The sequence below is a fragment of the Herpailurus yagouaroundi genome, unplaced genomic scaffold (genome assembly GCF_014898765.1).
Source record: "Herpailurus yagouaroundi ecotype Mexico unplaced genomic scaffold, PumYag 77, whole genome shotgun sequence".
Taxonomy (NCBI): domain Eukaryota; kingdom Metazoa; phylum Chordata; class Mammalia; order Carnivora; family Felidae; genus Herpailurus; species Herpailurus yagouaroundi.
In genome coordinates, this window is record NW_024412388.1 from 64,379,625 (window position 1) to 64,405,260 (window position 25,636).

At 38.1% G+C, this 25,636-nt stretch overlaps 1 protein-coding gene and 1 long non-coding RNA gene across 5 annotated transcripts in view; one reads left to right on the forward strand and one right to left on the reverse strand.

The window, feature by feature from the left end:
* ST6GALNAC3 (ST6 N-acetylgalactosaminide alpha-2,6-sialyltransferase 3) overlaps positions 1-25,636 on the forward strand; it is a 532,814-nt gene that overhangs the window by 319,365 nt on the left and 187,813 nt on the right. For all 4 annotated transcript variants that reach the window (XM_040470683.1, XM_040470686.1, XM_040470685.1 and 1 more), the window contains exon 3: positions 13,001-13,410. In XM_040470683.1, the coding sequence (XP_040326617.1) occupies positions 13,001-13,410 (410 nt within the window). The remainder of the gene's footprint in view (positions 1-13,000; positions 13,411-25,636) is intronic.
* Positions 3,698-8,857, reverse strand: LOC121027336 (uncharacterized). The gene is made up of 2 exons (XR_005788668.1): positions 8,205-8,857; positions 3,698-3,943 (listed from the first exon to the last, which is right to left on the reverse strand). It is a non-coding gene; the product is annotated as an uncharacterized LOC121027336 (long non-coding RNA).

Consider the following 25,636-nt stretch of genomic DNA (forward strand, 5'->3'; position numbering starts at 1 on the left):
TTTACCCTCTTCCCATGACTATGGAAGAAACTGAAAGTATTTTAAGTCCACTTACAGCCTCCCAAATTATATGCTATTTTATGATAAATTTAATTCTAGAATCTCCTCTTTGTTTTTGTGTTTCTGAAGCTTCTCTATACTATGTTTAGATATAGATTTATTTTTTATTTATTTTGCCTATGAGTCATCAGCCTTTTGAATGTGTGGATTCTTATAAATTGTAGAAAATTCTCAGCCATTGTCCTCTGTTCCATTTCTCCTCTCCTCTGGTATTTCAGATAAATATATGTCAGTCATTGAGCTCTTCATTTCTTGTATTGTGTTTATCAGTTCTAGAACTTCTAAGTGGTTCTTTTTTATGTACACTCCATCACTTTTTATAGTTTTCATTTCCCTGCCAGTATTTCACTTGGCTTTTATCTCCTTGAATGTAGTGAACATAGATTGTTTCTGTCTATGCCCTGTAATTCCATTTGTGGAGCTCCCATGGGACTCTTGCTTTTGGTTTTCTCTATTGGTGCCTTGTCTTTTCATGTGTCTGGATTTTTAGATTGCCTGTTGGGCATTGTATTTACAATTTTATTTGTAGCAATAATTTGAGGCCTAGTATGCTATTATCTTCCTCCTGAGAAGATATTTTTCTTTGCTTTTTCCAGGTGTCTAAAGCTATGAGAAGTCCAGGACTACATAATGCAATTTCCAAAATTGAAGTTTTCAGAGCCAACCAACCAGCATGAAAAAAGATGACAAATTTTGCTAGACTGGTTTATTTCAAACTAATTTTTAGCACACATCTTAGGAGTCCTAGAACAAAGTAGATGTTGATTTACCCTTTGGGAATTTGCATTCTGATTTCTGCCAGAAGCAGAACTCAACCATGTATTCCAGAGCCACAAATGCCTCTAGGGCAAAAGCAGCCTTTAGTGTTGGTCTACCTCCCTGAGTTCCAGATTTCTGTAGGCTGGCAATTTCTCGCTATGTTAAGTCTTGGATGATCTTAAACAGATTGTTTTTACATTTTTTCCAGCTCTTTTATCTGCCATGGAAAGTTTGTCTGAATTTTGTAAGTTAATTTATTGAAGCAGATATTCTCATGCTGGTACTTGTTAACAGTAATGAATTTGAATATCCCTCATACTTTGGTTTTGCATTTCCAAACTAGAAGGAATGACTTATACTACAGTTTATTTCCTGAAGCCTGAGCCAGTTGAAAGCCTATATAAGCCACATTTTTTTCTTATTCCTAAATAAGCATAGTCTTAGGACATACAGTACATGCATGCTCTCCCTGTCTCCAGTGAATGAACATAACCCCACTAAGACATTCATGTTGCCTTATCTTTTCCACTTGCTCATTTTGCCACCATTTCCTTCCACTTTCTGCTTGGAATCCATGTTACTAGTGCTCATAATTACTTCTCAACTGTGAACTTTCAGTCTATCACTTACCACAATCTCCAGCTCTAGATCAAGCTGGCTAGTTTCTTCATTCCTGTCTCTGTGCTCCTGAACAGCACTAGAAAGAATGTATAACCTTTCAATACATTCATCAAAAATCTGTAATTTCTAAATTCCAGCTGTGGCACTACTGCAATCTTTCTTATTCTTGCTCAAAATACTCTTTCTCAAAAGTTCATCCCTCTCCTAAAGTCTGTTAACCTTACCTCTAAGTATCCCATCTTTCCATAATTAACCCTTACTTGCTTTTTAGAAATGCAAGGGAATCCTGAGTGAACTCTAATTGCAGTCATGTCTTGTAAGGTTGTCTTTTCTCCTCTCGTTCTTAATTCTTTTTTCCTGTCTCAGAGGAAGAGGTGTCTCTATCTTTTCAAAGGATAACCATTAAACTATATTCTTAAATTATTGACTCCTATGTTCCCTGGGTTCTCACTCCATTCATGGGCCCTTCTCTGATATTTGCCATTGCTCCATCTCCACCAACCCCTTCCTCTCAAAGCATCCTTCAGCCTAGAAAATGAAACAAGATGGGAAAGATTGTATTTAGTTAATGTTCAATTTGTCACTAGCCTTAAATGCTCGCCAAAATTCCACATGACAATTAAGAAAATTGTTCAGGCAACACAATTTTCTTCCATGCTTCCAAAGCAAATTTTAGCCAGAACATATGGAAGATCTCTAATGCTCTATAATAAACGTAACTCTGTGGGAAATAAAAGTTCTCATGCTTGGTACTACATGCATACTTGCAATATCCTCTCCATATGCTCTTCATGACATCTGACTTCTTGGCCTGATTTCAGTGGTAAGTGCTGCTTACCAATCTAGCTGGTAGTAGTCGAGGTTGTAATTGGAAAGATTTACTACCCTAGGGTCTTCTCCACACAGTACCCCAGGGATCCAACTTTACCATTTTGTTTTTCATCTCTTTAATCTGGCATTATGGTCTCCTCATTTATCATTGCTGATTCCTCTAGGAAAGTTTCTCAAACCTAGATACCCACTGGAATCATCTGTGGAACTTGAAAAAAATGCTTACTTGTAGGTGCCATCCTCAAGAGTTGTCTGATTCCATTGGTCAGAAGTGGAGTATATCCATTATAATTTTTTAAAAGCTCTCCTGGTTATTGTTGAGTTCAGTTGAGAACCATGTCCCTAATTGAGTGACATGTTAAGATTCTAATACTGTAAACATAGCCAAATTATGGAAAGAGCCTAAATGTCCATCAACTGATGAATGGGTAAAGATGTGGTTTATATATATAATGGAATACTACTTGGCAATGAGAAAGCATGAAATCATGCCATTTGCAGCAGCGTGGATGGAACTGGAAGGTATTTTGCTGAGTGAAATAAGTCAATCAGAGAAGGACAATTATCATATGTTTTCATTCATATGTGGATCTCAAGAAACTTAACAGAAGACCATGGGGAAAGGGAAGGAGAAAAAATAGTTACAAACAGAGAGGGAGGGAGGCAAACCACAAGAGACTCTTAAATACAGACAACAAACTGAGGGTGGATGCAGGGGTAGGTGGGGGGAGAGGGGAAAATGGTGGATGGGCATTGAGGAGGGCACTTGTTGGGATAAGTACTGGGTGTTGTATGTAAGCAATGAACCACGGGAGTGTACCCCAAAAACCAAGAGCACACTTTACACACTGCATGTTAGCCAATCTGACAATAAATTATATTAAAGAAAATAAAAAAATAAATAGACTAATTGGGGGAAAAAAGATACTAATACTGTAGCATGAATCAGTGTTCTTTTTTACTTTCTTTGTATGACATAGAGGGATGTTATGTTAGCAAAGTATCCTGAGCTCATCTTCCTGAGAGAAAAGAATCCAGAGGTAAGTTGGTCACAAAATTAGTCAGATTTTATGACCTAATAGTGATAGTAAAGTGTGAATTATTTCATTATTCCAGCCTGTAGGAGAAAACTCTTGGTTTGAGAAGACTTGTTTTTTGCTTTCCAGTCCAGAGAGTGCAAGCTGTTTTCTTTGGCATGCCTACATGATTATACAGATCCATTCCCCTCAAGGAACTTCCAAATAAAAAGAACATATCATCTATGGCAACTGAGAAACATAGCTTTATGTTACCTGTTTTAGAATTATTTCTTGACATTAACATTTTTATGTACCCCCATATTAAGTTTTATGTTTAGATGTAATGCCACCAGGTAGGAATCAAGGTAGGTGCCATATCCCAAATCCACAGAGAATCAGAGCCAAACTGTGGGTTATCAAATCTGTCTTTTTATGTGCTGTTACTCATAATATGTGATTTATATACACTACTTTTGAAAGCTGCATTAACTGAAAGATGCTGGTTCATAGAGGGGCAAAGAAGTGCATTTACAAGCTGGCTTGGTTGAACTGTGTTGATTTCTCTCTAGAACAGTCTTCACAATTCTTTGCTCACAGTTAGAGGTCTGCTGAAAGTGACTTGATGTAGATGAAAACAGCTTGCTTAATCATTCCTGAAACACGGGAAAAATTAAAATACATTTTTTTCTTTGTCAAGCAATAAAAACAATGCCAGATTGTTAATGCCTCTTTTGTACCTTTTACTTGAAAGACCTCAAAAGAACATCAAGGAGAATAAAGGCAAAATCTATTCCCCAATGGCATCATTATACATGTTGAAGTCTCTAAAACTAAAACTCTAAAAACATTCATGAAGAGTGGAGAAATAAACGACAGCAAACTGGAGAGTGCATCTCTGGAGCTTTGTTCAACTTGCTTTGTTCAAATTCATTCAAATTGGATGATAAAAAGCAAAGATCTCATTTGTTTCAATATTAAAGTAGTAAATTAGTGAGTGGTGAGTTGCTAATTGTCCTGTAAAGCATTTAGGGTGCCAGGAGTGCCCTGTGGCCAATATTTTAAATTGCATTCTTATGGTTGAAATGAAAGCAACCGTTAGACTAATGTAAAAAAATGTTTTTAATAATTTAAGCTAGTTCGATTCAAACATGATTTTCATTCTGAAATATTTATCGAAGCTCCTGTTTTTATTTGTGATGAGCGAGTTTCATTTAGACTTCAAGGCATCAGGTAGAAATTCGTTTTTAGGGGCTAAAATGGGGAGATAGATTTGCACTCTCTAGTGTTACGTTTCATCCCCGGCTGTGTCTGCCTGCTTCTAGGGTGCAGAATTAGCAGGTTTGGTTAAATTTTACTTGAGTTTTTGGTGACCTTTTCTAATCCTGACTGTTTCATAATTTAATGTCTTGACCTTCGATTTCCATAGAGCCACCTTAGTGATAAATACAGAGATTTAATAACTAGAACTGGTTGACAGGTGACCTTTCGCACATGGCCATTTCTCTTTGCTGGAGAAACCACACTGTTTTTTGCAAGTTCTAATTCACAGATTTTAATTATCTATTCTATAAGCTCTAATTATCTTGTCTATATGCTTATTCACAGAGAAAAAAAAGAAAGGTTAAATATTTCATTCTTCTTGCTGATTAAAATGTAAAGTGCTTGGCAGTTGTCCCAATATATCATTCAAAAAAGACAGGACAATTCGTCAGGTTCTTACCCAGAGAAGAGAGAAGGGGAATTTTCCAGAGCAGTTGGTAAGGAGCAGGATGGAAACAGTGGCCAGTAGAGTGAGTGATCTCATTAGCTGGATGAGGGTAGCTGTGTGTGTATGAGTGTGTATGTGTGTGTGCGTGTGAGAGAGAGAGAGAGAGAGAGAGAGAGAGAGAGAAACAGGAGAGTTCTTTAGCTATATGTGTATTAATTTCAAGATAAAAGTGACTGAAAAGTAAAAAAAAAGGATAAACTTGCCAATCAGAGAGAATGGCCTGTTAGTTTGGGTAATTTTTCCTTTTTTTTTTTTTTTTAACCAGGTAAGGATCAATAGGGCATGTCATGGTAAATTGGTTTCTAGAGCCTATTTAAATAACATTTAAACACAGAAAAATAAAGCTGACTAATTATAAAAATGCACAGATTCTTAAAAAGAAGGAAAGAGTAGCCAACCTTCCTCCTACCCTTCCCCATAGGATCAGAGAATATAGGACCTTCTTGGTTTCCTTGGGTTTGCAAACAGAATTCATTTTGTGCCAAACACTAATGCTTCTAATAATTAAAAATTAAAAATAGACATTAGGGACACAGGATCCCAATCAGCAAGTGTTCCGGAATCTTGATGAGTACAGAGGAGAGAATGACTACTGAGTTAGAGAATGGCTTGGCAGTCTTGAGCTACCTTGGATTCCCAAGGATTTGAAAGCAGGCATTGTGGGCTGCTAAAGTGTATTTACCTCAAAGAGGTTTTCATATGGGGGGAGATATTCCCTCTGGCCACAGAGAACAGTTTCTAAAAACATCATCTGGCATGGCCTTTTTTACCTCAGACATGAACTATAATCACTTAATGTTTCAGAAAGAAATACAATTCACTGCTGTTATGAAAAAGTTTTGAAAAAGAAATTAAATAAAGGTATGGGTTGCCTGGGTTGCTCAGTTGGTTGAGCATCAGACTCTTGGTTTCGGCTCAGGTCATGATCTCACGGTTCCTAAGATCGAGCCCCCAGTCGGGCTCTGTGCAACAGTGCAGAGCCTGCTTGGAATTCTCTCTCCCTCTCTCTACACCTCCCCCACTCATGCTCTCCTTCTCAAAATAAACAGATTAAAACCAAAAAGATGTGGAGAACCATCTGAGACTAATAAAATTGGTTGTGATTAGTTTATCTTAGACTGAAGTTACAGCCATATTTCAAATTGAAAATAATAAAAAATTTTCCACATAATTCCATATGCCATGCTAATACCATTGCCAGAGAAAAGAGGTTAATTCTGCTCATATGAAAACCCTATTATTCCTAAGGAGCCTTTCATCAGTTGGGAAACATTGTCCTCTTTTGGTGAAATTCTTGTTCACCAAGTTGTTAAAAGCATCAATTTATAATTTTATATAAATAATCTTAATACAATACTGGGTGAGACTTGAGGTGTTTGCCCATATGTATATTAGGAATAATGCAAATTAATAATAAATATTTCCTTCTTAGCTATGAGTACATTTTATATAAGGTAACATATACTCCTCTTTTTAACCTGAAAAATATCTGGTACCCACTGGATATCATGTTCATCTCAATTTTCCCAACTCTATAATGGGAAATAAAAATGTAACTTAGAAAGAATTTATTATGAGAATGAATGGAATTATGTAATAAAGTGCTGGGTAGGGTGACTGGCCCATAATAGGTGTTCAATTATGTTTCTATCAATAAATATAATACACAAAGCTTATTTATCTTTCTCACTGTTTCTTCCTTTCCTCCCTCTCGCATCCTTTCCCGTGCCCAAGACAGGAACCGAGTCCTTTTTTCTTGTAAGGAGGCAAATGTCATGATTCATTTTAGCAGAGAAAGGACTTGTTTTTCAAGGCAATCCCTCAGGCCTTTAAAATAGTGCATGAATGGACCCTAGTTAATCATCGAACTCCACTATGCCTCAGAGCTGTGTACTAAGATTAAAAGCTCACACTGATTAGAATTCTAAAATTATTTTATCCTTCATGCTGCCTTTCACAGAATAAGTACTAAGGAAAAATTACTTGGTTGCTTAATAGATGTCAGCAAATTCTTAACTTTCCACAAGCTGAGTGTTCATAACCAGATGTGCAGGTACAGAGTTTGTATACTTTTGCAAGGGAGAAATACCCAAATCAAATGTAGTGATCTTAGCATTAAAAAAAAAAATCAACATACACACACACACACACACACACACACACACACACACACACATACATATAATATACATACATACAATTTAAATATATATATATTAGAGAGAGAAAGAGAGAATTTTTTTTGTTTGTTTTTTTGGAGAGAGAGAGAAAGAATCTTAACATGGGGCTCAATCCCACCACCCTGAGACCATCACCTGAGCTGAAATCAAGAGTGAGCCATCGACTCACTCTGAGTAAGCCACCCAGGTGCCTCTCAACATGTTAGATTTTTATTTTTTTCTAAAATGTTCTTTTAACTTTATTTTTGAGAGAAAGAGACACAGAATCTAAAGCAGGCTCCAGATTCTGAGCTGTCAGCACAGAGCCCAATGCGCGGCTCGAACTCATGGACCACGAGATCATGACCTGAGCCGAAGTAGGACACTTAACTGAATGAGCCACCCAGGCATCCCTCAATGTGTTAGATTTTAAATAAAAGGAAATGTTTGATGTTTGTGGGCTTTCTTTTAATGGGGACACAATTGCCCAGTCAGTCAGCTGAATATTGCAGCAATCTCGGTTTATAGACACAGTGTGAGCCCAACCGAAGCATTTGCCTTGATGATGTTTTGAGTGTGCAATAAAAAAAGATGAAGAGGTTAAGTTTGTTTTAAATGAAAAGAAACAAAAAATAAGGACAAGGCAACTAAAAAGGAGTATTCAAAATTAAGATAAGGCTTGATAAAGTGGAGCTGGCTAAATCTTTCCAAAGGTCTCAGAAAATTCAGGGCCTCAATCTGGGAAGAAACTGCTTACTGAGGCAGAACCGAACGAGTGGAAACATATGGAATACATTTTCAAGCAAGGGCCCCAAGTCAAATAATATAAATGAGTTCAAGAAATAGCAGTACATTTTAACAAAGAAAGTTGAGATCACAAGATGCAGCAATAAAGCTAATAAAAGGAACGGAGATAACCAGATAAGAGCAGCTCTTGGGTCAAACCGTCCGTTCATTGCTAGGTATTTCTTTTTTATCATGGCTTACTGTAGTTTGAAGTGTCTTCAAAGGTATAAATGAGTCCCTTGGGCCTTAGCAAGCTCTTGGTGTTACCTGCAGCTTCTGATTATGATTAGGAATGTTTCATTCATCCAGCCCTGCTCTCCCAGCATACTGTAAAATGGTCCCTGCAGCCAAGTGGCAAATAGAGTGTCACCATGTGCAGCCACATCTCCTGCTACCTCATTTAGGAGGTCAGGCAGCTAGGCAGGACAGTGGCCAAGCAAGATACGTATGTGGAAGGCTTTTACGACTCTGGCTATGGTGACAATATATAAAAGAAAGGGACAGTTTAAAGATCACCACCTATCCCCCCAAGCCATTACATTCCTAGCATTCTGCCCAATTACATATTTGTTACATAAACAAGAGGCTCTTTTTGCCAATGTTTGCCCTCAAGTTGTTAGTCAGCTGCTGACCTCATAATCTGCACAGCTGCGGCATCCCGATATGTTGTCATGAAACAGATTGTGATGTCTTAATTGATCACTTTCAGAGGTTACAATTGTCAAGTGAAGCCAGTGTGCTGATTCTTATTAGTTAAATTAAGTCTTGTTACAGCACAACCAACTAATTCACTCTAACGACTAGGAAATCCGATGCAAATTTGTAGAGCAGAACACATCCAAGGCTCGCTCTCTCTCCTTTCTTTTTGATTTTTTTTTTTTTAATTTGTAGAGGCCATACCCAAAAAAATGCTTTTATTATACAGTGAAGCAACTTCTTGGAACAGAAAATGGAATGTAACCTCCCTGCACCATATGCATCTTGGTGATAAGTTGGAGTGTGCCATATGACACACACAGTTTAAATCAGGCATTGATTTGCATGACTCTAAGTGGGTTTGGAGGACTTAGCTAAGTGTTATGTATGTGAGGCCCTGCTGCAAATCGTCTGGCAGAAAGAATATCGTGTTTTCCTTCTTGCCCTGAAAAACTGTAGGCTCCTAGATGCATGAAGGTCTTAGATCAATGTCTGGTCCCAAGAGGTATCCACTTATGCCACCATCTGACCGTCGGTGAAGTTTTCACTGTGGCACCAATCTACAGGACCCATTTCTAAGTGCACTAATACACTCACTCACCTTGAGCAGACCTATTCTAACCTACTTTTCAGAAATCTTATTGCAGCAGGGGTGAGGGACAGTCCCTCTGATAGCAGAGTTTTAAGACCCTTCATAATTGGTGAGACCTCAGTGGAATATCCAGTCCACAGCTGAGCTGTGGTATTTAATGTCCAGCCCTGTCCAATCCCTATGTGATTCTAACAGCTCAAGAAGTCTCTTTTTATATGGGAAAAAGGAGACATTTCATAAATGGACCTTTGTGGATTCAACAAGTCAAGTTTGTTTTCAAAACCCTTAATTTTGGGGGCGCCTGGGTGGCGCAGTCGGTTAAGCGTCCGACTTCAGCCAGGTCACGATCTCGCGGTCCGGGAGTTCGAGCCCCGCGTCAGGCTCTGGGCTGATGGCTCAGAGCCTGGAGCCTGTTTCCGATTCTGTGTCTCCCTCTGTCTCTGACACTCCCTCGTTCATGCTCTGTCTCTCTCTGTCCCAAAAAAATAAATAAACGTTGAAAAAAAAATTAAAAAAAAAAACCCTTAATTTTGATATTAAATACTTTTGTCCACCTAGCATATTTCACAGGTGCACAATAAAAACTAAAAGAAGTACAGTTAAGTTAACTTAATAAATGCTAGCATCCAAAACACAAGGATGGTCATCAAAGCAGTTTTATAATACACACAAAAAATCAGATAATAGCTAAATACCCAGTGGTGGGCAAACAGGTACATTATGGTATGCCCACAAAATGGAATATTGTGTTGACATTGAAAATATCTCTAAGACTGTATACTGGCATGGGAGAGTTTAACGATGTGAAATTAAATGAAAAACAAAGGTTGCCAAATTTTATAAATGATATTTCTCAATCTGTCTAAAATAATGTATCTAGAAGGAAGAAAATACCACAAAATATTGTAGCAATTGTCAAGTGGCAGAAATATAGAGAGTTTTCTATTTTATCTATTTATTTCAGGTTTTCTACAATGAGCCCATATTATTTCAATAATCAGGAAAAAATAAGTGTTTAAAGCAGTTTGAGTAGTTCTGTTACAACATTAGCTGTGGGAGTCTGTGTTCGAGGCATCTCAAATCTAACAGAGCTGGAAATGTGCTCATTTTCCTCCTCTGATCCTGTCCTTTTCCTCAAGCCTTTGCCTTCTTTTTTTTTTTTAAACGTTTATTTATTTTTGAGACAGAGAGAGACAGAGTATGAACAGGGGAGGGGCAGAGGGAGAGGGAGACACAGAATCGGAAGCAGGCTCCAGGCTCTGGGCCGTCAGCCCAGAGCCCTATGCGGGGCTCGAACCCATGGACCGCGAGATCGTGACCTGGCTGAAGTCGGACGCTTAACCAACTGCGCCACCCAGGTGCCCCAAGCCTTTGGCTTCTTATTTAAAGCCAGTTCCAATCTTCCAGTTGCTTAGGCTAAAAATCTGAAGTTCTCCTTGATTCGTCTCTATCTCTCAGATCTCATATTCCATCTACCGGTCAACCCAATTGGCTCTACCTTCAGAATATGGCCAGCGTGTGGCCAGCGTCTTGCTACCTCCTCTGCTACCTGATGTCGTCCAAGCCACCATCATGCCACACACCATGCCATGATTGTGGCCAGCAGTCTTGTCTCCTCTTTGTCAGTTTTCCACATAGCAGCCAATGCTGTTAAAATACAATGCAGATCAGCCACTCCCCCATTCAGAGCCTTCCAAAGGTTCCTAAGTAAAAGAGCCTACATGATGTCTCCCTGGTCATCTCTCTGACCCCAGTACCCACTGGCTCTCTACAATGCTCTGCCAGGCCACACTGCACTCTTCCTTGTTCCTCTCCTACCTGCCATGGGGGCGTTTGTAGTGGCTTTTGGTTTTGCTTTGCAGGAATATTCCCCTCACCCAAATCCCCAAAGCCAGCCCTCTTACTTTCTTCAAGTCTTTCTTCAAATATCATTCCCCACCCACCCCTAGACCTTTTCTGATCCTTCCACTAACACACACACACACACACACACACACACACACACACACACGCATTCTAACCCCCTTCCTTGCTTTAATTTTCTGTATTTAGCACCTGTCTTCATCTATCATATTATATACCATGCTGATTCATTTATTACCTTTCTCCTCCCCAGTTGAATGTAAGATCTATGAGGTCAGGGATTTCTACTTAAGATTTTCACAACTGAATAAACCCCAACCCCCAGAACATGGTACATCATAGTTGCTCAGTAACTACTTTGGATTCCTACCATTGATAGGAAAGACGTCTTGTTATACAGTTGTGTGGTAATTATGCAGGCGACTTGTCTGAGGTACTTTGCCTCTCCATTTACTCACCTAGATTGAACCTGTTTGTATATTGATAGGTTTCTTGCGGATTACATTTCTCTTTTCATCTAAATCAACAATTCTCAATGAATTAGAAAAGTCCATTTCTTCCCTAATATCAAGTTCAGTGTTCAGATTTCCAATAAATTATCTCAATTCAATTGCTTTCATTTCCTAATTTAGTTACTATATACTGAGCTGTAGTAATCCAAGGACTTCTGGGATTAAAATGAAGAAAACATTGCCTCTTACAGAATTTATGGTGTAGTGGACAGACATAATTAAACAATAAAATACAATATAACTCATAAAATAAGAGCAGTACCCAGTGTGAGAAGAGCCAATGACCAATAGGCCCAATAAAAATGAAAATACAGGATCGAATGTCAGATACAAAATGTGGAATCTCATGGAAGGAAGATGAGAAAGATATATATCAACAAAGTGCATTGCTCCTTTATCACTGTTTTAAAAGATCGGATGACTTTTCCTCATGTAGGAGGAAAGTAACAAAAGGAATTTATTTGGTTTGCTTGAGAGGCAGGAGTGCGGGGAATAGTGAAAAGAGCAATGGGTTTAGAGTTAGAAGATCTAGATTTGAAACTAACACTGCAACTTGAATCTCTCATCTGTAAGTTCTGAAAGCTGGTGCTTAACCTCAGAGTCTCTGTTACCTCGTTGGTTTACAACAAGGAGGGTGGTGGTTAGGCCAGCACTAGGGATTATCTCTGTATATCCTTTCCCTGAGTTCTTAAAAGAAACCTTTCTTAATCCATCAAAAATAAGCATAAACACAAGGGCCAGTTAACATGGTGATACAAGGAAATTTTTTAAGGGTTTCTGTAAAATTTTTGCTAGCCTGAGACTTGTCTTAAATAGTTCTTGGTTCTGAACAATTTTTCCAGAACCTCATCATTTGCTGAATTTTTCATATTTTCATCAACTGCTATATAACTATTCATACGTATAAGTAAAATACAGAATTGATGCCTGGATATATTCCCTTTGCATTTCTGTTTTTAGCCACTGTCCTTATTAAAGAGATCAAATCTCCCTATTTCCTCATTTCATTTGAAATTACTGTTTGAAATGAAAAGTCATTATTTAGAATGGAAAACAAATGACTACTTTTCCATTTAATTTTAAACTGACACAAGGGGATAGAAATTATTATTAAATAAAATTATTTCTTAACAATCTGTATTCACTTGTGAAATGGAAGCATGCCCCTAGCTTTATAACCCCTACTGTAGAATCGGTACGTATATTTCAGAAACTCCTACACCCAGCAGCTATGCACAATATCTGAATTTTGTCTTCCCAGAAGAACTTGTTTGGATAGGTGGAACTAACTAATGTACATGTTTCTCCCCCTGTCTTATTTCTCTGTTTTTCAGCCCTTGCAACTGGACTGTGACCTCTGTGCCATAGTGTCAAACTCAGGTCAGATGGCTGGCCAGAAGGTGGGGAATGAGATAGACCAGTCATCCTGCATTTGGAGAATGAACAATGCCCCCACCAAGGGCTATGAAGAAGATGTTGGCCGCATGACAATGATTCGAGTTGTGTCCCATACCAGTGTTCCTCTTTTGCTAAAAAATCCTGACTATTTTTTCAAGGAAGCAAACGCTACTATCTATGTTATTTGGGGCCCTTTCCGCAATATGAGGAAAGACGGCAACGGCATTGTTTACAACATGTTGAAAAAGACTGTTGACATCTACCCGAACGCCCAAATTTACGTGACCACAGAGAAGCGCATGAGTTACTGTGATGGCATTTTTAAGAAGGAAACTGGGAAAGACAGGTGAGTCCTCTGAGAGTCAGCCTCGTGTCTTTTGTCTAGCCTTTGTCTTTTTTGCTAGCTCCTTGCTGAGTTCTTTTGCCAGCTATCAAATGAACAGAGTTATTTTTCAAATTGATTGTTCTGTTTTCTTGACTATTATGATTACTTGATGAGCCAGCAGCTAGGCCCCATTTATTCCACCTACACTACATTCTGTTCTCTCCATTTTGATTGGCTTGAGGATCCAAAAAATACTGGATGCTTCCCCAAGATATCTTTAGATTTGTTCTTATTTAGCTCAATTTGCTATTGGTTAAATTGGATGTTAGCCGAAAGGAAGTCTACACATTTTCTGTTTCAAAACAGACATATTAAGGAACTTTAGGACCTAAACTCCTTTGGAAGTTGTGGTAAAAATTTACCTGAGACTACAAGACAGAACAGGCTATTGATTGTCTAATAAGGTTGCACGGCTTCTTGCATGCAAATAGACCCTATGATCGTGAGCACCATAACTTGGTATCTAACAGATATGTTGGTATGTTCAGCAGAATACCATATTGAAATTATGCATTACTGAAAATCATTAACAGTGGATTCTTGAAGAGAAATGAGGTATAAATACCATTTACTCAATTATCCAACAAACCAATTTGCATTTTTCATTACATCCATTTTTTTTTCCATAGCCTTCTGTAAAACACCCTTCCCACTTCTTTGTCCTGAGGCCTATTCATCTCATTTTTCTCCTACTCCTTACATCTCCCGTTTCCTCTCTCTGCTCCCTCTTATTCCCCTTTCCCATATGACTCTACTGCCTACCATTTTTTTTTCTTTCTTTTGAGAAAGGCAACCAGTGTATGAGAGAGAAGTAGAATTATTAGTTCACATTTCTCATTCTAATAAAGAGCCACTGAAGGAAAATATTGAAAACAGTTGCAAGAGTTTTAAGTCATGTGTGAATCTTACTTATTCATGTAATACCATGGATAAATTGAGCATTGGCTGTAATTCCAATATTAACATTCTGATTTCCTCAAAATGTATCTTTCACTGTTTAATACTATCAAATCTAAGTTTTTAATTACACTGGGGTATGTGCTTGTGGGGGGAAGTTTCTGATATCTCTAGGTGTAATTTGTATGCTGATAATTATTTTAAAGCCTTATCTGGACCAATTCTCCTATTGATAATGTAAGTTGAACATAGCATTTTCTATTTCTGAGCACCCAAAATGCACAGCTTCTAATGAATTGCAAGGCAGGAATAACCATAATGCTGGCCCTTTTCCCTGTTAGAGTTTTAAAAAAGAATCCCAATAGTTAGATTTGAATCAGTGTGGAATAAGCGTTCCAAAGAGATAGGCAGGATAAAGGAGTAGGTATGTAGCACAATTCTATATAAATATGACCATCTCAAGGGGGTTGGAAATTTCTGGTCTCTCATTAGCCCAGAGCAATGCAATTAATTAGATATATTTGGTATTTCATTAGTCATAGTCAGCCCTCAGGGTATCCCCCAGTCATAACTATATGCCCTAGAATCATTTGGGGCTATCAGAGAAGCACTCAGCATGCCGTATGCTCCTGTGTATTTATATCATGTTGGCTTTTGCTGTGAGCTTTCAGTGAGACGGCACACTGTCAAAGGTATGTGGATTGTACAGCAAGCATTGGGAGAGAATAGCTTTGGAGGATTCATTTTCCTAGTGGCTGTGATGAGAAAAGCTATTTGTATAGTAGGAAAGAGCTTGCTTGGTCAAATTAATGTCCAGGTATCATTCATTTGGTAAAGTTACCAAAATAAAAGTAGGAGGAAGAAAGCCAAATTGATTTTATAATGCTTCCTTCTGTTTTCCTCACCAAGTCTATTCATGTCTGGTTGCATCATAGAGTCCTGCAACCAGACTGAAAGAGACAACTGTGCTAGTATTTGAGAAATGAGCAGAATGGATGGTTTTGGTAAAATCTGGTTGGATGGCAAAAGGTTGACCAACATAACATGACTTCAAAGGCTGTTATGTGCTCTATAATTTAAATCTGTATCCTAACTTCAGCTGTGTGGATTTTATTGTCTAAGGATTTCCCATAGTGATCTGATGTTCATTGCAAAATTTCAAACAAGGATTTTTTTTAACATTTTATGAAGGAAAATGTCAAAATTATAAAGTAGAGAGACTAGTGGTGTAATGAACCTCTGTATACTCACTGTTTGGGTTGAATAACTATTAACTCGTGGCCAATATTGTTTCATCTATATCCCTACACGCCTTCTCCCTCCCCAAGGATTATTAAGAAGCAAGTGCCAGACATCATGTTATTTTGTTCATTAACATTTCAGCATGTATCTCTAAAAGATAAAGATTCTTAAAAATAAGTACAATGCCATTGTCCTACATAAAAACCAGCAATATTTCTTTAATAACATTATATAGTTTGTTTTCAAACTTTTCCAATAATCTTATTAATATTTTTAAAATTTAATTCAGATTAGGATTAATTAGCATTAAGGTCCATACACTGTTCAAATCAGGATTAGCATAAGATCTATACATTACAACTAATTGATATGTCCCCTATATTTCTCTTAATCAATATCTCTCTCCCCCCATTATTGAAAAAAAACTAATCATTTGTACTATACAGTATTCTACAACCTAATTTTTGCTAATTGCACCCTCCCATGGGGTTTTTTGTATATTGGTATTACTATAGTGAGGCTTTACTGGATTCAGGCCATATTTTCTTCTTACCAAGACCATTAAGTGGTACTTCTATCAGCAGGTATACTGACTGACCAGTTTTCTCCATTTAGGTTAGCAGTCATTAACGATCATTGTCTAGATTCAGTAGTTCATTAGAGGTTGTGAAATGGTGATAGTTCATGTTTTCATTTATATTAGCTGAAACTTTATAAAGAGAAACTTGTCCTTGTTAACTTTTTTTTTAAACCAAGAGATAGAAGATAGGACCAATCCTTTTTCTTTATCAGTTCTAAGGCACTGGTTCCCTAGCATCCTCCAAGAGTGACCAGTTTATTACTATCAATGTTTACATATTGACATATATTTAACTATATTTGGAATATTTTGATTTATTAGAATTATGTCTTTACGCTCAAAGTGTCCTACTTTGTGCCATGGGAACCTCTTCAAATTAGTTTTGGAGTCCTTTTGACATGCCTTTAGTAATCTTGGATAGCTTCTTTGATTCCTGGTATTACAGGTTGATTTAGGCTCTTCTTGTACAGATTCTGATGCAAAGCTAGATCCAGACATTTCTCCAAAGAACTTTGGTCCTTTTAGTATTTAAGAGAGCAAAATCTTGGTGTTACATGTGCGCGTTGCCACTAGGTTTGTCTTTGTTTCTTGGCCTTTTCATTGGACAAAGCTAGTGTAGAAACAATGCCTATATTGTTCAAAGATAAAATCATCATGATTTCAAACTGAAACTTCCGATTCAGATTCAGGGCTATCATGTTTTAATTTTACCTCATGTATCTTACATGTGTTTCTCCTTTTTGCCATGTTGGCAATCACAGGTCCTAGAGACACCAATGTAATTACTCATTTGTTTCATTCCACAACATACACACAACACTCTTAGAATAACATCACAACCAGCAATATTATTAGTCAGCGTTTTCAGATTCTTTTACATCAAAGAAGACGCATTAATGCCAAGCATCCATGGGGGTCCATGCTCACAAAATGTGTGTTACTTATACCCTAACAAAAGTTTTAAATATTTTTCTCCTAAGTAAATAGGAATGTGGCCAGTGGATATGTCATTGCAGACATGAGGGAGTAATGAAGAAGGACCTCAGTTTAATTTGACTTTTGTTGTACAGCTATTTTGGTTGATTTGCCTGAACTTACTGGAACTTTTTAGCAAGTGCTCATTTTCTTCATCAGGTTTTTAACGGAGAGGTTATGTCACCATTATGATGTATAATTTATAGAATCTAAAAAAATTGTGTCCCTAGTAGTTAAAATGATTCATGGTAGGAAAATGACTAAATGGAGTTTCTCAAAGAAAAAATTTGACTCTCAGCTTGCTTCTTCAAATTGTCAGAATCTTTTTAAAGAAGTATAAACCTCTCTCCCACGTAAGGTGGGCATCTTTTCATTTTGTCCACTGCTTTTCTTTTTTTTTTTTTTAATTTGTCTTAAGGGATTCTTCATTGTGGAAACATGAAGTAGTAAAAGAAATGTATATAGTGTTAAGTTTCTTAGAATAAGTTTAGACCAACTCATAAGCATATTGGAATACTTTTTTCAAACCAAATGAAATTTAATTTGCTTTCTTATCAGTTACTGACTAAAATTATTTGGCTTGTCACTTAGAAAGAGTGACCTTATGGGAAAGGCTGAGAAAAAGGAAGAGAAGGCAACTTGTCTTTTCTCTCTTCATCTTCTGGGGCCCAGTTTTCTTTGGAATTCTAGGTCTTTCGGACAGTGGTCACCTTTACATTTTCACTTAACCAAATATTTTTCTAGGAAACAACCTTCAACAAACCAGAAAACTTTGGAATTAAAGGTCTTATATTCAAAATAAACTGGACCCAAATGGATCTTTCTTCCCTCTTTGAATGATTGGTATGCATAAATAACATTAGCCTGCTGACATTTACACATTTGCATTAATACATCTTAAGACTGAAATACCCTCGAGGTGATGTCAGGCTGACAGTGGCACATGGCGCCACACTCAGCATCTGAAGAATGCGATTATGTGCCTGGCCATGTACTGACACAAAATGAATGTGAACTCTCCTGGAGAAGCAGTAGAGAGCCAGTGGGAGCTATTATTCTTACCTGTAGGCAGGTGGGCAGTTGCAGCTTGCCTCCCACTTTAGAAATACATTGGCAAATGCAAGCACATTATTTAATTAAGTAATAATTGAGAAAGCTATAGTCCCCATTAAAAACGCAAAGCTAATTTAGGGCTGATAAGGGCCCTGAGCTGCCCTAAATAGGTCTTAATTAGCTGGCACCAATGTGGCTCCGCCTTCAGGGATGGATGAAATTAATGAAAGCTAGTAGCAAATAGATCAATGTTTTAAGATGTTACTGCCTCAGGTGCAGAGGTTGAGAAGGGAGGGAGTTTAGGAATGTTTAGGAAACAGGATGCACAAAAGTCACTTTCAGAAAACACTATCAAAATGGCAAACTGATTCGTAAATATCAAGATGGCTGCCATGTTTAATATTTGCCAGCATGTTCCATCCTTTCCCACTCCATCCTAAGGAGAGAAAAAGAAATCAGTGAGGCGTCATTTCTCACTGCCTTCTGTTGGAGACAGGTTTGTCATCTGGCATGGTTTTAAGTACAGCCTGGGTTTTGCTATTTCAGCTTGGCCATTTTGAAAGTTTCTTAGGATTAAGTTGGCTCACATCCCTTAGGTTTGCAAACCCTTAGTGGCTTCTAGAGTGGGAAGAAGTTTCAAGCCCCCTCGCCCTGAGAATTTGGGAACTCTCTGAGAGTCCCTTCCATTGGGTTACAAGGCAGGTAAGCTGCCTCAACAAGAGGAGGACAGCAAGGGGCAGGGGCAAAAACAAAATCAAAATAGAAGAAAAAACTGTGCTAGCCTGAGAGTTGGCCACAAGGCACCGAAATGTGCCTAATTCACCCAAACTAGTACTGTTTTTCTACCTGGACTCTGAAAACCAAGATGTCTAGTTATTCATAACTCAGAATAAATAACAGGTATAACTCCAGGAAATCCTGGACCAACAGAAAATAGGCAAAGTGGAAAGATTCTTGGACTGAAAGGCTGGGCACAGTATTAAAAATAGTATTTTTCTTTTTTTCTTCTTTTCCTTTTTGAAGATGGTCTTTGAAAATTCAGCATCTCAGCACTTTTTCAAGAGCAACGTTGACACACCTCTGTTAAAATGAATTAATGTTCCCATCCCAGCTGATATATTTGGCAGGAACAGTAAGTTCACATAGCAGTCATGGGCAGACCCACAGGACTCCTGAGTCAAAAAGTATAATAAGGCATCCAGGGCTCTGTTTTCATGCTAACAAGCATTGGGAAACAAGGGATTTTGTTTTTCCCATTATTCATGATGGCATCCAATGACCTACATTAGCCTTCTTCTATAATACACATCACTGAAAATTAAAAATTCAATAAAAGAGGGAGAAGAATCTATTTTAATAATGGGAGAATGCTTGAAGGGATGTTTGTAATTTATCAAGCTATCAGTACCAACCTGCCATGTGCTTAAAAACAGACACATGTGTGCACACATACACAGAGTGAACACTGATATATTTGACAAGACAGCTTAGTTGAGGATTAAAACAAGAGAAACAGCTAAGATTCAGTGACCATATTTTTAAAGGGAAGGCTGTACAGACTACTGATATTGCAGAAATCAAGACTTGCAACCAGTGTACTTGGGGAAATAAGTTCTCCTGGGCCTTAGGATATGACTTGACAGAATAGCTAGATACATGGCCAGATTATACTGTAGAGAAAGAAAGTCCCAATAGACACTTACGCTGAACATGCCCTCGATATAAAGGCCTTTGAACACCGCAGAGGGTGTGACACTGAGAGACAAATAGGCTTCAAATTAGAAACCCCACTAGAATATATCTACACTTTTGAACTTTATAAGGGCTTTGGAGGTTTTTAACTTCTCTTGTTTGTTTGTTTGTTTGTTTGTTTGAAGTCATCTATCTCTTAAGCTGGTTTACTCCTCTCCCATAATTTGGATTTCTACTCTCCTTTGATATTTTTTTCCAACCATCTCTGTCTCTCTTCAAGTTTAGGTTAAAGTCAAAATTAAGAATGGTTATATATTTGTTTATAAAAAAAAAAAACTTATGAACCAGGAGCGGTCTCTTTTCTTTTTCCTTAATTGTTGCATGCCTAGACTCTCAAGACAGAGTTGATTGTTTTGAGACTTTTCATGCTATACTATATCCATCTGGATGACTAGATTTTTAATTGCTTGGACAACCATTTCAAGGTAAAAATAGTGTGTAAGATGTTGTAGGGGCTCTACGAGTGTCTGTAGAATTGAATTTTTTGCTTCTCTGCAAACAAAAACAAGAGACTTATCAGGTGTGGTATTATTGACCTTCTAAATGGGCTTCCCCCTTTAGCTCATTTTCTCAGAAAAAGAATGGGTCCTCTAGATCAATACAGTCTCTTTCTTTCTTTCTTTCTTTCTTTCTTTCTTTCTTTCTTTCTTTCTCTTTCTTTCTTTTTCTTTCAACACAGTACTTTCAAACTTAAGTGTGCATATAGTCTCCTGCTGATTCAGGTGATTTTGAGTGGAGCCTGAGAATTTGCATTTTGAAGAAGTTGCCAGGCCAGGCCAGGGCTGTTAATCTGAAGATGATACTGCAAATTGTGCTATTGTAGATTGCTTTGATTGAAGGATAAGACCACATTTCATTGATCCTTGAGCCAGAGAAATACGGAAGTGAAGAATAGCTATTTCCCAAATACCTTGGTAATCTGCTTGTAGTTGAATCCCAATTTTGTGACTATGCTCTGTCTCTGGCCAATTAAGTGTGGTGACCATCTTAAGTTGAATCTTAAATCCTTAAGAATTCAACGATTTATCTGACCTTACCATGCTTAATTTATCCATTTCTCTCATTGACGACACACCTCATAAGGACAAGGACTGTGCCCAGCTCCATTTTGTTCTCAGACCTACCATGGTGGTGGTTTGCCACCAAAATAGCAAATGTATTGTTTTCACTCTACTTCTATCAGCTAAATGGCCCAGAGATATTTCAGGTTTCCTTGAAATGACCTCAGCAATAACTCGTCTTCTTTGTTCTGTCATTATCACTCCCAATGGTGCAGCGTAGGCCTTGTTTGCCTCTCACATGGTGACAGCTAACCCGGCCTTGACTAACACAGCTTTGCAGATTTTGTTCCCTCTGCCTAAATTGTACTTCCTCCCATCACCATGCACACAAATGCATCCTTTATTTTTTTTTTTTATTTTTTTTTCAACGTTTATTTATTTTTGGGACAGAGAGAGACAGAGCATGAACGGGGGAGGGGCAGAGAGAGAGGGAGACACAGAATCGGAAACAGGCTCCAGGCTCTGAGCCATCAGCCCAGAGCCCGACGCGGGGCTCGAACTCACGGACCGAGGGATCGTGACCTGGCTGAAGTCGGACGCTTAACCGACTGCGCCACCCAGGCACCCCACAAATGCATCCTTTATGACCAAATCAAATGTTACCTCTTCCATGAAGCCTTTTATAATATCTCTAATTAGGACTCATATTTCCTCCTCAGAAAATCCATAGCATTTGGACTTTTTAAAAATGGAAATCATCACTCCCTACCATGCATTATTGCCACTTATGTCTAATCTCTTTAGGCAGTCCATAAACTCTTTGAGGGAATATCAACTCTTATGTATTAGTTTCCCTAGCACCTGATATAATATTTGACCCTGAAGGTATAAATAGATGAGCAAATGAGCACAAAAAATAATAACTGGTAGTGTGTTTGTTTTTTAAGTCTTCAAGTCCCTTTGCCACTCTTTGAAATAGTTGTGAATTTCCAAACACTTTTCTTCAGTATATAGGGGTCACTGTAATACAACGAGGCAAGTTCCAGGATTGTGTTTTGATAGAAAAGTTTCCACAGTTCTATTCAGACAGACTACCCCTTGCTCTGCCTTACCCAAAGGTTGGCAAATCTATTACCTTCTCTAGGAATTTTGTGTGACTGGGCACTGGGTTTTTAATAAGTCACTGACAGAGCCATTCCTCAAATACAGGTTTCCATTTTAGTTGCACATCAGTGGAAAAGCAGGTTCCGAGACTTCACTCACAATTCTGTTAGCTGTCAGTTGCCTGGTGAAAAATAAGTTCCTAGTACCCACACCCAGGGTTATACTCTTGGGCTCTAGGAAGCAAATACAACAACCAACCATCACAGAAGGCAGGGGACAAAAGACCAAGTAAAGGAGAACTGATCACCACCCAACTTTATCTTTTAATTATCTCCCACAGAACATTTTCTTCTTTGATAACAAAGAAAGTGAATTGCCTTACTGAGAATCCTTTTTAAACCACTGCATGAATGGTTGGTGCAGTGGTTGACATAGTTCAGATCCTGTCACTCTTCCACTCAAAACCCTGCTATAGCCCCCTATATCCCTTAGAGTACAAGCACAAGTTTTTACAGTGATTTACAATTACCTTTAGGGTGATCTGACCCCTTGTAGCCTCACTGACCTTCATTTATGAAACTTCCTTTGTGCTCACTCCTCTCCAGCCACACACACTTCCTAGCTGCACCTCACCCACGATCGGCATGCTCCCTCCTTTAGCCTCTACTTTAGCTCTCTGTGGAATGACCCTTCCTCCCCATATATTGCATGATTCACTTCATCATCTCCTTCAATCCTTTTCTCATTTGTCATCCAGTCAATAAATCTAACATAATGTCACTTAAGATTGAAATCCTACTTTCCATAACCAGCATTCCCACGTATCCTTACCTTGTTCTACTTTTTTCTTTTCCCCCATAGCATTGTTTCCTTCTAACATTCTATAGAATATGCTTCTTTATTTTATCCTTTATCATTTGTCTGACTCCCCCACTAGGATAGAAGTTTTTTTAAGCCAGGGATCATTGTCTGTTTTTGTCACTGGTAAATCTCAAACACCTAGAACAGTGTATAGCACAGAATACATATTTAATATTTGCTGAATGAATGACCAAGAGAAGGGAAAAACAATCACATAAATAAAGGATCGAGGCAAACTTGCATAGCTTATCTTGCAGGGTCTACCGAAGTTCAGCTTAAAAAGAAGAAAATACATACTTTCGGAAACTATGCAATTAAGGTAGGAATGAGGCCGTTTGTTCTGTTGCTCTACAGAAGGTTACCAGCGTGATAGCCCTCTGTTTCAAAGAGATCATCATGTCACTCAAGGAATGGTCTGACCGAGTTTTTATTCTTTAGCACTTGGACCAGCTTAAACAGAATTGACCAAATTAACTCATTTCTTTAGCACACGGCAGAAACAGCAACAATCTTTGACTCTTATTTGATTTGGTAGGAAGGTGGTTCCCGAATGTGAGCTGACATCGGAATCGCCTGGAGGGACTGCTTAAAACCGACTGCTAGACCCATCCTGGGAGTTTGTGCGTTGTTGGTTTCGGGGGCAATGCCACAGCGTTTGTGTTTCTAACAAATTCCCAGGTAGTGCTATTGCTGTTGTCCTAGGACCGCACTTTGAAACCCACTGTGGTAGAGAAAGAGTCTAAGATATCAGGAATTATATTCAATTATTTTGAAAACCTTTGGTTCTATAATCTTTATACTATTGGTGCAGTGTTATGTGAACACCTAAAGTGATTTTTATTATGATATTTTTAATGATGAGAATTTTTTAACCTCCTGTGAAAATCCAGCTACAGCTCTGTCATTTTATTCTTCACTTTCTTAAGATCTTGCTCCTCTGTAATCATGCCAGATGGTGTTGCTCATTAGCTTATGAGGAAAGGCTGCTTTATCATTCTAGACAGAGAGACAAATCATTCCGTTCTCCAACTTTGAGTCAAGAATCAACATTTGGGTGTATGTTCAACCTACTATTTGCTTTACAATTTTGCTCATTAGGTATTTATTACCCTGACAATCTATGAACTAGTCATTATCCCTCTGTCAAGTATTTCTTTCAAATTATATTCATTTAACGTTCATATTGGCACTCTTTGACAACTGCCACCATCACAGCATTACCTCCACTAATATGTGATTTCCCTTTTGCCTGAATTATCCGGGTAAGGTGGTTATCTTGGAAGAATATCCATAAAATTAAGACACTGGATAACATTCCGTTCTCTGACTTCCCATGTTCCAAATGGATAATTGGGACAATTGGCATTGGTGATTTGTGAGAAACAATAAAACTTGAGGGGGAGAAAAAGTAGCCTTATGACCAAAATCATTGCATTCTTTTCATTCATTGTATGTTTTTCTTAGGAAGAAAACACAATAAGGAAAACATAGGATTGAAAGAAAAGTGTTAAAAAACAAAGCCGAACCTCAAATACTTAGCGAGACACTGGCAGGGTAGACAAGGACCTTCATACCGTGGGAAGTGGAGAACTAGTTAGAATTCGGGATCCAAAAAAATACCTGAGGCATTAAATTCTTGTAACCAAAAACATTTATAATTTTCACTAAAAGGATAATTTAAATTATTACTAGATAATTCATGCAAAGACACAATGACAGGCATATATGTAATGGTCTCCTGATGTAAACAGTTTGTTTATTGTCCCTGAGAATGTTTCCCTATACCATTGCAATATTGAACATGTCAAATTTTCTTGAACTTTTGTTGAGCAGAGAGCAGGGAAAAGAGAAGGGGACAGACATAGTGGAAGACTTCTGGGAGGGATTGTCAATCTGTCTTAATTCTTCTAGTTGACCGTAGATACTTGAGCATTATATCTTCCTTAAGTACAGTGTTAATATCCTTGTGGTGAAATGAATATTTCACAGCCTACATGTATCATTGTGGAGGGGCAAGAGTAGGGGCAAGGTAAACGCAAGACGAAAAAGGTTGCTATTTCAAGGTGACTTTTGCACTACCTATTCTGTATTTGTTTTTTTTAATGTTTATTTTATTATTTTTGAGAGAGAGAGAGTGCAAGTGGGGGAGGGACAGAGAGAGAGGGGAATAGAGGATCCGAAGCAGGAGAACTGTATGTGGGGCTCTAAATAGCAAAGAGCCTGATGCAGTGCTCTAACTCACAAACCATGAGTGAGATCATGACCTGAGCCTAAGTCAGATGCTTTACTGACTGAGCCACCCAGGTGCTCCTCTATTCTGTATTTCTAATGTGTTGTGTAGCCTTTAACAAATACAGTCATGTTTACTTGGGAGTGCATTATATTTTCCCCTGTCAGTGGAGCACATTTCACTTACATGATTATAATTAATTTGCTCTTTATCTCCTCTTTATCTTTACTTCACTCATAACTCATCTGATAGTTCACCATCCCACCCTGATTAGAAGAGAAGACCCTTCCAAGGACTGAACCATTGGCAATTTTGTCACCTGGAAAGAATTACGAAAAACAGAAATGCCTGCCTAACTGGTTCATCATATTTTCCTTAGCAGGTGGATTCTTGGTGGGCAGAGTGTGTTTCTGGTGTTTTTGCTGCCAAGCACATTGAGGGTGTTCAGTAAATATTAAATAATAAGAAGAATTTCCTAATTAAGATGAACAT